The 13,860-nt window shown below is 41.6% G+C and overlaps 1 protein-coding gene across 1 annotated transcript; it reads left to right on the top strand.

Moving 5' to 3' along the window:
- Positions 1-7,678: 7,678 nt before the first annotated feature.
- LOC708692 (olfactory receptor 10G2) lies at positions 7,679-8,623 on the top strand. Its single transcript, NM_001193481.2, is given in 1 exon segment — positions 7,679-8,623. A coding segment is annotated over 1 exon segment (945 nt).
- The last annotated feature ends 5,237 nt before the right edge of the window (positions 8,624-13,860 follow it).

Below are 13,860 nucleotides of genomic sequence, written 5' to 3'. Positions count from 1 at the left end.
TCTTACTACAGAAGTGTCTTCACATGAACATTTCCTACCGAGAAATCCACAAGTTTTAATCCAAGTGGTTCTGGTAAAGTTGGAAAAGCATAATGTATAAAGAACAGAGAAGGCAAATGGGAATAACATAAGGCCAAGTATTCAATTTCCCCATAAGTGTTTCTCTTCTCAAGATGGGAAAAAATAGAAACAAGGGTGCAATTAGAGGTGGCGTGTGTATGTGTGTGTGTCTGTGTGTGTTGGTGGTAGTAGTGGTGGTATTTGTGATGATAAGGGAGAGACAGAGAGTTTTCAACCATCTAAATTTATCCCCCAACAGATGATCAGATGTTAATTTAAAGTTCAAAAGAAACATAATTTGTATGTCTGTATGTGAACGTATATGTAGGAATATACAGGAAGAAATGAGAAAAAAGCTATTAACATTAGACACTGCCAGGTGCGGTGGCTTACGTTTGTAATCCCAACATTTTGGGAAGCTGAGGCAGGTGGATCACCTAAGGTCAGGAGTTTGAGACCAGCCTGACCAATATGGTGAAACTCCATATCTTTTAAGAATACAAAATTAGCCGGGCACGGCGGCGCATGCCTGTAATCCCAGCTACTCGGGAGGCTGAGGCAGGAGAATCACTTGAACCTGGGAGGCAGAGGTTGCAGTGAGCTGAGATCACACCATTGTACTCCAGCCTGGGTGACAAGAGCAAAAACCCCGTCTAAAAAAAAAAAAAAATTAGTTACTTCAGAGGAGTGAAATTAAAAGAAAATGGTGAAAATGTTAACTTTTTCTTATATATCTCTGTTTCGTTTGACTTGGAATTTGTTACATAATAAACTGAGAATGTGGAAGAAAGAAAAAGAAGGAATGAAAAAGGAAGGAGGAAGACTAGGTGTAAACCAGGCAGGAAAAGAGGGAGGAAGAAAGAAACCTATATTTCAAACTATTTCCCATATGTTACAAAAGGAAGTTAACTCTTTTTGATACATAGTTTTCCCAAACTAATGAATGCCTCACATATAATATCTTTACCAAAGTAATTTATATCCCTCATGAACTCTCTAGATTTATTTCTATTTACTCCATATAGCAACTGTACTTTGTTTCAATAAAGATGATATACTGTCATCTTGTGGCGAAATGTAGCAGTGCAACTTCACACACACACGCGCCTAAAATTTTCTCACTTTAGAATTAAAAAGAAACTTAGATATCATCCAGTCTTTGTCCAGCTCCATTATTTAACAGGGGAAGTTCTTGAAACTCTTGAAGCTTTTATCACACTCGAGGCTTCAAATCTTCATTTATAGTCAATTTCCCAGTGTTATTTAGATTAACATGAATTTTTGTTTTGTTTTGTTTTTTTGAGAGAGGGTCTCTCTCAGTCGCCCATGCTGGAGTGCAGTGGCGGGTTCATGGTTCACTGCAGCCTCAACCTTCTGGGCTCAAGAGATCCTTCTGCCTCTACCTCTCAAGTAGCTAGGAATACAGGCCCCCAGCTAATTTTTTGTATTTTATTGTGAGATGAGGTCTCGCTATGTTGTGCAGGCTGGTCTTGAACTCCTGGCCTCAAGCGATCCTCCTGCCTCGGCCTCCCAAATTGTTGGGATTACAGGCATGAGCCACTGCGCCCTGCCCAACATTAAATATGAAAAATGAATAAATGGATTTCCGAAGCTACTTGGCCTGGTATATGCAGGTCAATCGAGGATCAATTTGATGTCAGATCTACTCCAGGTAATTTTAAACATTAGACTTATATTTGAAACCACAGCTTTTTTTGCTGCCCACAGCATTTAACATGTGTGGCAGTTTTGACTATTAATTTATTCAGAAGTACACATTGAGAAATTATTACATGCCAGACACTGTGCTAGTAGTGCTGGGGATTCAAAGCTAAGCAAAGCCCATATTCTAGTGAAGGGAGACAAGCAGGAAGCAAACAAGTAAATACAGTATGTCAAATGCTGGCAAGTGCTCAGAGAAAAATAAAATAGGGAAGGGAAAGGAGAGAGGCAACAGAAACCTCTCTGATTAAGTGATGCCTGAACAGAAACCTGAAGATGATGGTGGAATCCTGATGAGTATTTGGGGAGGGAAGGGGATCAGTTGCGACTTCATAACACCCCTAAGAAATTAGAGGTCATCCAAGTAACATGCAAACGAGGTTATTCCCCACAGTTCCCTTTCCAGGGATCCTACTAAAAAACATTTCCAGCTCTCTCTCAAAACAAAATAATGAGGATTTGGGGAGGAAAGATCTCATTAGGGACATATTCCAGAGTAGGGTTTCCCTCGAGGATAGAATTTTCCTTCAAATCTCTTGGCAGTGTCTTTTTTTCTTTTAATCCAAAAAAGCAACAGCTGATGGAAACTGATATAAAATATGACTGAATATATACAGCAGTCACACTCGTCCACGGGCCCCAAAAGACAGGTGCTCTGACAGATTCTGAACACTTATTTGCTGGGCCAAACCCCTAAAAAAAATTATAAAGCCTTTCCAAAACAGATGTGGGAGCCCTTCATAGTAGGCTAGACTGAATCTCTGAAAACCATCTCTCCATCCACTGGACGGTTGCACTCAAGGACAGCCAGCCTCCTCCACAATTGTGCAGCTCTGTACACGTGAGTCTAAAAGAATGGAAAAAGCAGCCCTGACACCAGCTATGTTCAAAACAAGGCTGCAGACTAATTTTGGAACTTTAAGACTTTCTGTTATTTTGTCCGAGTGTTAATATAATCCATCTCTTTTCTCCATCTGTTTCCTCAACTCTTTACCAAACTGCTAGAATTAAGTTCCTTCTTTTCCAATTTGGGGAAACTCTTTTTGTGTTGAGAAAATGACTCAAAACAAAAAACAAAACTTACAACACTATTTTCTTTTCGTGTTCTCTTTTTATTAGGGCAGTGATAAAGGGCAGAGTTGGGCAGCAATAGTCATAGGGGTTATAAAGAACATTCTTCAGTGATTGTGCAAACACAAAGAAAGGCTGGATTCATAGCCTTTCCCTTCTCCAATGAAGAGGACACGAAGTACTTTTTCTAAAGCAAGCTCTTTTTTTTAACCTCCGGTAGTAGGAAAGAATGTACTCTTGTGAATTCGATAAAATATGTCTAGGCCACCTCAAATTCTATCTGTTTCCTCTACTCTGCCCTAGCTCTACCAGGATGTCTAACTCTGAATGAAGGATGACAGAAGGTGAAACCTCTTTTTGGAAGCAGATGTGCGTTGAGTCTTGTCACAAGGGTAAACAGGAGTCCTTTGATCCTAATGTGTCCAACACAATGCTGGACCAGCCTTCACTCCTCATCTTCAAGATTTCATAACCGTTGCATAGTAGTCCAGATCCCAAAGGTCACTGTAGAAATCTAAAGTTTCAAATTGCTGGATAAAGGCTTGCCCTCCTCGGCGCCTCTCTAAATACACTGCAAGAAATGTGTTCACATCAAACTAGCTTGATTTGTGGCAGGGTAGGGGATAGAAAGCAGCTTATCCTGTGATCCCATAATGCCATAGAGGTCCCTTGAAGGTGTTCTTGACCCTCCCTGTCCTTACCTTCTCAGTGCTATTCTTTCACCCCATTCCCAAAGTCTCTTCCTAGAGTTTCCAGGATAATTGCTTTGTAAAAATATGCTGTTTATTCTCTGATGTCACTGGGCTCTTATTTTCAGATGCTTTTTATATTGAACTTTAACTTTTTGTTATTTTCATGTGCTCTGATTATTTAAATTCTGACCTATTCAGATGGAGAATATCCAATACAGTCTAAAACCTGGGAAATTTTGGAATATTTTCGTTATCTAATTAGCCAGGGTAGATATACTAAAATTGTATTTAACTTTCCTTATCTTAAATATCCTAAGTTTCAAAAGCTAAAAAAGAGGAGCAGACCTAAAATAAAATGACACAAATCTGGAAGATAAGGGAGAGGGAAAAGAGGATACACAAATGTGGCCTTTACCTTTGTCTTTTTTTTTTCTTTTTTTTTTTCTTTTTTTTTTCTTTTTTTTTTTTTTGTTTTTTGAGACAAGGTCTCAATCTGTCACCCAGGAAGGAGTACAGTGGCACCATCATGGCTCACTGAAGCCTTGACCTTCCAGGCTCCGGTGATCCTCTTGTCTCAGCCTCCTGAGTAACTAGGACTACAGGTGCGCACCATTAGACCCGGCTAATTAAAAAATCTTTTTTCACAGACAGGGTCCCACTATGTTGCCTAGGCTGGTCTCAAACTTCTGGGCTCAAGCAATTCTCCTGCCTCAGCCTCCCAGAGTGCTGGGATTACAGGCATGAGCCACCATGCCCAGTCTTTCTTTTGTCTCCTCTAAGGTGGTCCCAGACTGTTCACCTCTCTTGCCAAGAAAACCAATCCTTCTGTAAACACACCCTCTGTGTCTCCAAAAATCTGCCTTCTGGAAGTCTAAACTATCTTCCTTTGCAGCCTCTGAACACCAAGCACCAAGCTGAAATCACCGTTCTTTACCAAGTCTGCCTGGAAAGGTAACCTGTCCTCAAACCGACCAGCTGTAACCCATCTCAGTTTCCTGCCTCCTCCCAGGCAAGGAACCCAGAACCTAGAGGGGTAAAAAGAATTTTCTTTCAACAGGGAGCCTATGCACAACAACAGGGGGAAAGTCAGACTGACAAAGTAGATAAATTAGGGATAAACTTTTCACTATACGTAAGTATGCATCATGGAAGTCCTTCAAATAATTGCCCCAGTGGTACAGTTCTATCTGATTTTAAATACAAAAATTGATTTTCATAAAACATTTCATGAATATATTATTTGCCTAAGTAGAAGCATATTAGTTTATATTCCTGTATTGACAAAGAAAATTACTTTAGCTCGGCCAGGCATGGTGGCTCACGCCTATAATCCCAGCACTTTGGGAGGCCAACGTGGGTGGATCATGAGGTCAGGAGTTCAAGACCAGCCTGGCCAATATGGTGAAACCCCGTCTCTACTAAAAATACAAAAATTAGCCAGGCATGGTGGTGCGCACCTGTAGTCCCAGTTACTCAGGAGGCAGAGGCAGGAGAATCACTTGAATCTGGGAGGCAGAGGTTGCAGTGAGCCAAGATCAGGCCACTGCACTCCAGCCTGGGCAACAGAGCAAGACTCCATCACACACACACACACACACACACACAAAAGAAAATTACTTTAGCTCATAATTAGTTCTTTTTTTTTTTTTTTTTTTTTTTTAAGAGACAGAGTCTCACTCTGTCTCCCAGGCTGGAGTGCAGTGGCACAATCTCAGCTCACTGCAAGCTCTGCCTCCCGGATCATGCCATTCTCCTGCCTCAGCCTCCCAAGTAGCTGGGACTACAGGCGCCTGCCACCACGCCCAGCTAATTTTTATATTTTTAGTAGAGACGGGGTTTTACCATGTTAGCCAAGATGGTCTCGATCTCCTGACCTCGTGATCTGCCTGCCTTGGCCTCCCAAAGTGCTGGGATTACAGGCGTGAGCCACCACGCCTGACCATAATTAGTATTTTTTGCACAATTTTAATCTCAACTCTATCTTTTCTCTATATTCTTTTTTTTTTTTTTTTTGAGACAGAGTCTCTCTCTGTCACCAGACTGGAGTGCAGTGACACGATCTCCGCTCACTGCAACCTCACCTCCTGGGTTCAAGAGATTCTCCTGCCTGAACTTTCCAAGTAGCTGGGACTACAGGCCCCTGCCACCAGACCCATCTAATTTTTTTGTATTTTTAGTAGAGATGGGATTTCACCATGTTGGCCAGGGTGGTCTCAATCTCTTGACCTGGTGATCTGCCTGCCTCGGCCTCCCAAAGTGCTGGGATTACAGGCGTGAGCCACCGCACCAGGCCTCTTTTCTCTATAGTCTATATTCTAACCACAGAAATAAGATTTAGCTTTCCCATCCTAAAACTCAGGCAATAAAAATCTGATATTTCTGCTGACGAGTTGATGGGTGCAGCACACCAACATGGCACATGTATATGTATGTAACAAACCTGCACATTGTGCACATATGAAGTATAATAAAAAAAAAATCTGATAGTTCTTCGTTCTTGGTGGGCAAAGGGCAAGTTTAACATTTTCCACAGACTTCGAAGAGCCAGATATATTCAGTATTATTATTACTACTACTAATAACTCTTGAATGCTAACATATGAATTAAGTTGTTTCAAAGAATACTTCACATAAAATTTCTTTGAGGAATTTCTGATAGAGATTAAATAGTTAAACTTATTAATGTTCACATGTTATTTATAATTAATCTATTGTCATTTTAATTGCTTTCTGAAAATAGTCATTTGCATTACAAAGATATTTTGTAGTTAAATGAAAGATAAATGCATCTCAAACCATACATAGAGTGAAAAGTCTTTATCAAGCAACCTATTCAACAAAAAGAGTGAAACAAACACATTCCATCCCTCTATCTATTTTATCATCTGGTTCAGATACTTGAAAATCTGTAAAGGTCTTTAGAGAGAGTTGCTGTTTGACAGACTGCAATACATAGATATTACACACAAGCACAAAAAAGATCAAGTCCTGCATTAATCAATGATTTTATAACAAACAATAAAAATTCCTCCGTGACCTTATACCAAAAAAAAAAAATCCAATCCCAAACCAATGAACCATATAAATCAACAAAATAAATCTAAATGATATCCTGGAGCAAAAACAGGCATGAGTGTTTCTTGGAGTTTTTTAATAATGAAATTACACCCATATTACATAATGAATAAGATGGTCCCTTGACCTAAAGTCCCAGCCGCGTGGGCACAAGGGTCAGACGAAAAAGATCAAGCAGAGAACAGTGTATTCAGTCAGGGGGATTTGGCAACATCCATTCAATCTGCCTCAGTCATTCAGAAAATAATTATGGTATTTATCACTTTTAGTGTGCTAGACAGGATGACTACTAAGGGAGAAAAAAAAAATCAGACAATGCAACATAATGTATGTGCTCTGAAAAGTATAAGCATTGCCCTCAGGGATCGGGAGAGTCTTCTTGAAGGTGAAGACTCCCGAACTGAATCCTGAAGGAAAAGTGGGCACTACCTATGTGAAGGGAGCGGAAAAGATAGTGTGTGCCTAAGTCCCAAGTTAGAGCACGCTGCGGTGAGAACCTTGAGGAGTGTCATGCATCCCAACAATGAGAAGGAATTACAAGTGATACAATAGCGATATGAATAAGGGGCAGATAAGGAATATTTTTGCATGCTATGGTGAGGAGATGAGATTTTAGCTGAGGACAAAGGGGACAATGACAGTAGGTGAAGAAAAAGTCGACGTGGTCATTGTAGGGTGTTTGTTCCACACTTCTCTGTGTCAACCTTAGCCCCTCCTTGGTGACTTCACTTTTTGGTGGGAGTTTTCGGTACTTCTCTGTCACTCTCATGTGTCCCTCTTCCTTCATCTGGCAAATCCTGCCTCTCAGTATCTCTCAATGGACAAGAGTTTCCTCCCATCTAGGAAACTAACCAGCCTCTGGAGGGCTTCTCCTATTAAGTAACCTAAATAACTAATGGTGACACCACCTCCTCTTTTAAAAACCAATTTAACACTATCTTGTTTATCTCATAATTCCTAGGCATCAATCATCCGACAAAAGCATTCACTTACAACATCATTGTGCTGTGTTTCTCTTGTCAAACTTCACCATTCATCTCAGCAGACTACAAAAAGACATGGGAAAGACCAAAAACACATCGCTGGACACTGTGGTGACAGATTTCATTCTTCTGGGCTTGTCTCACCCCCCGAATCTAAGAAGCCTCCTCTTCCTGGTCTTCTTCATCATTTACATCCTCACGCAGCTGGGGAACCTGCTCATTCTGCTCACCGTGTGGGCTGACCCGAAGCTCCATGCTCGCCCCATGTACATTCTTCTGGGAGTGCTCTCATTCCTGGACATGTGGCTCTCCTCCGTCATCGTTCCTCGAATTATTTTAAACTTCACTCCTGCCAGCAAGGCTATCCCGTTTGGTGGCTGTGTGGCTCAGCTGTATTTCTTTCACTTCCTGGGCAGCACCCAGTGCTTCCTCTACACCTTGATGGCCTATGACAGGTACCTGGCAATATGTCAGCCCCTGCGCTACCCAGTGCTCATGAATGGGAGGCTATGCACAGTCCTTGTGGCTGGAGCTTGGGTCGCCGGCTCCATTCATGGGTCTATCCAGGCCACCCTGACCTTCCGCCTACCCTACTGTGGGCCCAATCAGGTAGATTACTTTATCTGTGACATCCCTGCAGTATTGAGACTGGCCTGTGCTGACACAACTGTCAATGAGCTTGTGACCTTTGTGGACATCGGAGTAGTGGCCACCAGTTGCTTCATGTTAATTCTACTTTCCTATGCCAACATAGTCCATGCCATCCTGAAGATACGCACTGCTGATGGGAGGCGCCGGGCCTTCTCTACCTGTGGCTCCCACCTAACTGTGGTCACAGTCTACTATGTTCCCTGTATTTTCATCTACCTTAGGGCTGGCTCCAAGAGCCCCCTGGATGGGGCAGTGGCTGTGTTTTACACTGTTGTCACTCCATTCCTGAACCCCCTGATCTACACACTGAGGAATCAAGAAGTGAAGTCTGCTCTGAAGAGGATGACAGCAGGTCGAGGGACTGAATGAAAATAAGTAACTACACCTGCATCATCATCACTGCCACTCTCTTCAGCTACTGCTACATGTGACAAATGCCCAATAAATTGCTAATGATTTAAAGTGAATTTACTTGCATTTTCTTTGGCAGAAAATTCTGAATTCTTTTGACCCAAAATCTTTTCTCCTAATTAAACTGGTTCAAGTTGTTTTACATAATCTTTTAGAAATAAATGGATACATTACTTCTATCACCTCTGACTATCTTGTAAGATGAGAAAATGCCTTACCGAAGGTTGAATAAGATGAGAATGTGTCAGTGTCTTAGAAGGTATACCATGCCAGAAAATATGACAAAAGTAAAAAGGGGGCTCTATAACCCCTTTTCTCATTGTCTTTGCTCCTAATCCTAGACCTCTCTAAATTCCATTTCTTTGCTTGTGCATGGCATGAATATTTCCAAGCACTTGACCTCGAAAATTCTGGACTATTCTGTTTTTTTTTCCTGTCCCTCATCCTCGTCATGTGCTAATACATCAAATTCTGTCTCCTCAAAACTGTGAAACCAGCTCAAACTGAATCGATGTAAACTGTCTCTCTTAATTCCTGACTAGTCTTTTGTCCTTTTCTTCCTCATCTGTACCACAAACAAAATTACCCTCTGAAACACAGAATCTGTAGGACTCTTCAGTGAATATAGAATGAATAAGACCAGGCTCCTTAATCCGGAATTCAAAGTCCAGTGTAATCTTGGCCTCACATACATGTTCTCTTAAGCCATTTCCACCGCTTGCCTCTCCCACCCTCACTGATGTATTGCCGTTCCGTGAGCGTGCCCTATACTTGCCTGTGCTCTTTTGCTCAAGCTCTCTCCTCTGTCTAGAATGTAAGTCCTCCCTCTCCATATTGACCAAGTGACAATTTATGCTTCCTTCAGATCCATATTAAATATTTCCTCATCTGGCCGGGCGCAGTGGCTCACGCCTGTAATCCCAGCACTTTGGGAGGCCGAGGCGGGCGGATCACAAGGTCAGGAGATCGAGACCACGGTGAAACCCCGTCTCTACTAAAAATACAAAAAAATTAGCCGGGCGTGGTTGTGGGCGCCTGTAGTCCCAGCTACTCGGGAGGCTGAGGCAGGAGAATGGCGTGAACCCGGGAGGCGGAGCTTGCAGTGAGCCGAGATCGCGCCACTGCACTCCAGCCTGGGCCACAGAGCGAGACTCCGTCTCAAAAAAAAAAAAAAAAAAATTTCCTCATCTGTTTTTCTCAGGCAGGACTTCACTCCTCTTCCCTGGTATTGCCACCACTTCTTTACTATAGACCTTGCCACAGTCTGTCATGTATTACAGTCAAGAATTTATCTCTCACCGGGCGCAGTGGCTCACGCCTGTAATCCCAGCACTTTGAGAGGCCAAGGCAGGTGGATCACAAAGTCAGGAGTTCAAGACCAGCCTGGCCAACATAGTGAAACCCCGTCTCTACCAAAAATACAAAAAATTAGCTTCGCATGGTGGCAGGCATCTGTAATCCCAACTGCTTGGGAGGCTGAGGCAGGAGAATTGCTTAAACCCAGGAGGTGGAGGTTGCAGTGAGCAGAGATTGCACCACTGCACTCCAGTCTGGGCGGCAGTGAGAGGCTTCGTCTAAAAAAAAAAAAAAAAAAAAAAAAAAGGAATTTCTCTCTCTCTCCACCTCAAATGGATTGTGAGCCCTCAAAGGACATAAAGCATTCATTTGTGTTTGTCTGCCTCTATTGCCTAATAACTAGGAGCACACACAGTTATCAATATTTGTTGCTGAATTGAAATAGCACTGGGAAAGTCTCTTGAAATGTATCTTAAAATAAAGAAATTATTGTCAGTTCAGCACATTACCTGCCCTGGTCTCACCTGGAAAAAAAAAAAGAGAACATTTAAGAGAAACTAAAGACAGAAGATTCAACTACATGGCAACCTAAAGGCAAGTATGGACAGTTCCTTGGTGAATAAACGAAAGCAAGGTAAAAGCATTCTTTCATTCACTGACATATTTTTCACTTCCTTGGATGTGTGGTGTCATGTTGGCCCATTTTAACAGTTTAACAGTAAAATTAAAACAAATGCATGGAAAGATTCAAAATTCATAAATGTAAAAATATATTAATGTGGATAGAAGAATTACTCTGTGCTATACAGAAATACCATAATATCAGGAAGGATATATGTTATACATACATATAATACATGCTACACACAGTATGAGAGACGACAAGCAAGGCAGTGCAGAGTCCACAATAATTCGCTAATCTTGAAACAAGCCATTGAAAATTGCCAACTGGACATTTACAAAACAGCATTTCTAATAGAATCTAGAAGACATTGATTGGTCTGACAAGTCTTCCATGTGGCACTTAAGCCAATGTGCTATATTGTTCTTGTCAGAAGAGATGAGATCTTTTTTTTTTTTTTTTTTTGAGATGGAGTCTCGCTCTGTCGCCCCGCCTGGAGTGCAGGGGTGCAATCTTGGCTCACTGCAACCTCCGCCTCACAGGTTCATGCCATTCTCCTGCCTCAGCCTCCCAAGTAACTGGGACTACAGGCACCCAGCTAATTTTTTATATTTTTTAGTAGAAACTGGGTTTCACCGTGTTAACCAGGATGGTCTCGATCTCCTGACCTCGTGATCCGCCCATGATTCATGCTAAATATGAAAGCTGGTATGTCACTTAACTTCCTCAGTCTCCCAAAGTGCTGGGATTACAGGTGTGAGCCACCGTGCCTGGCAGAAGAGATGTGATCTTAAGGTCATATGTAAGTTCATCCACAAACTATAACTACTCTTAAGATTATATATGTATGGGCCGTGCGCGGTGGCTCAAGCCTGTAATCCCAGCACTTTGGGAGGCCAAGACGGGTGGATCACGAGGTCAGGAGATCGAGACCATCCTGGCTAACACGGTGAAACCCCGTCTCTACTAAAAAATACAAAAATCTAGCCGGGCGAGGTGGCGGGTGCCTGTAGTCCCAGCTACTCCGGAGGCTGAGGCAGGAGAATGGCGTAAACCTGGGAGGCGGAGCTTGCAGTGAGCTGAGATCCGGCCACTGCACTCCAGCCTGGGCGACAGAGCGAGACTCCGCCTCAAAAAAAAAAAAAAAAATATTATATATGTATGAATGCTAAGTTCATCATTAAAACAGAACTAATCTTGAGTGATACTGAGTGATTTGTGTGTGTGTGTGGTACAGAGCTGTTAGCAGGAACTCACCTAGCCTCAACACAAAGAAAACTGTGAGTCAAAACTGTGAAACAGCCGGGTGCGATGGCTCACACTTGTAATCCCAGCACTTTGGGAGGCCGAAGTGGGCAGATCACCTGAGGTCGGGAGTTCGAGACCAACCTGACCAACATGGCAAAAATCCGTCTCTACTAAAAATACAAAAATTAACTGGGCGCAGTGGTGGGCACCTGTAATCCCAGCTACTCGGGAGGCTGAGACATGAGAATAGCTTGAACCTGGGAAGTGGAAGTTGCAGTGAGCCGAGATCACACCATTGCACTCTAGCCTGGGCAACAGAGCGAGACTTTGTCTCAAAAAAAAAAAAAAAAAAAAAACTGTGAAACCAGCTCAAACTCTGAATCAATGTAAAGAAACCTGAGGCTGCACCTGTGCTTGCTTCTGTTTGCTGTATGAAACCTGGATCCCACATGAACAGACACTTTTCAAAAGAAGACACACATGCATCCAACAAGCAAATGAAAGAAGCTTAGATCATAGATCATTAAAGAAATGCAAATCAAAACCAAAATGAGATACCATCTCACATGAGCTAGAATGGCTATTACGAAAAAGTCAAAAAATAATAGATGTTGGTGAGGCTATGGAGAAAAGGGAACACATATACTGTTGGTGGGAGTGTAAATTAGTTTAACCATTGTGGAAAGCAGTATGGAGATCCTTCAAAGAGCTAAAAGAAGAATGACCATTCAACCCAGCAATCCCATTACTGGACATATACTCAGAGGAATATAAGTCATTCCACCATAAAGACACATGCAAGCGAATGTTCATTGATTGCAGCACTATTCACAATAGCAAAGACATGGAATCAACTGAAATGCCTATCAATGGCAGATTGGATAAAGAAAATGTGGGATATATACACCATGGAATACTATGCAGCCACAGAAAAGAACGAGATGTCTTTTTCTGTTCCTGAGTTAGTTTGCTAAGGATAATAGCCTCCAGCTCCGTCCATGCTGGAGGAACCAGGAACAGAAAACCAAATACCGTATGTTCTTAATTATAAGTGGGAGCTAAATGATGAGAACTCATGACCACAAAGAAGGGAACAACAGACACTAGACACTAAGGTCTACTTGAGGCTGGAGGGTAGCAGGAGGGAGAGGAGCAGAAAAGATAACTATTGGGTACTGGCCTTAACCTGGGTGATGAAATAATCTGTACAACAAACCCCTGTTACACTAGTTTACGTATGTAACAAACCTTCACATGTACCCCCAAACCTAAAATAAAAGGTTAAAGAAAACAAATACAAAGTGAGCTTTTAAATCTCCGGAAGAAACAGGCTAGTTTTAAATAAAGGCAAAATAAAAACATCCAAGATAAACAAAAGCAGAGAAAAATTTGTTAGGAGCAGATTGCTTTACAAGAAATAATAAAGGAAGTTCTTCAGGCAGAAAGCAAGTAACACCACACAATACCGTTTGAATCTATGCATTTTTTAAAAAGTGCTGGTAAAGGTAATTATGTAGGTAAGTATAAAAGAAAATGTAACTGCATACTTCATCTCTTTTATTCTCTTAACTGAATTAAAAATCAATTTCATTTAAAAAAAGTGGGCCCCTTCATTTCAACAGCATCCTTTCTGAGATCTATTCCCACCTCCTTTTGCACAATCCCCTCTTTCTTCCTTTATTCCATCCCCTTTAAGAAAACTTCCATTTGTCTGAAGAAACTGAAGGAACTAATTAAATTGATTCATGCTAAATATGAAGGCTGGTGGGTCACTTAACTTCCCAAGATAGTTGACTATCAATTTACAGATAGTTAGTGAAAGATAGTTTTACTTCAGTGACCCCAAGTTTTAGTGATAAAACTTGATAAACTTTCAGCATATCTACCCATTTTTAAAAATATATTGTTATGAAAAGGAAAGAGTATAACTTTTAGAGTCTGTTAAAAGAATCTTGATCCCACCATCAACCAGCTATGTGTTCTTGAGCAAATTAACTATCCTTTCTAAACCTTGATTACTTTACATATA

This window comes from Macaca mulatta, chromosome 7 (assembly GCF_049350105.2).
Source record: "Macaca mulatta isolate MMU2019108-1 chromosome 7, T2T-MMU8v2.0, whole genome shotgun sequence".
Lineage (NCBI taxonomy): Eukaryota > Metazoa > Chordata > Mammalia > Primates > Cercopithecidae > Macaca > Macaca mulatta.
Note: the sequence above shows the minus strand (reverse complement) of the source record. Positions and strands in the feature narration are given on the sequence as shown.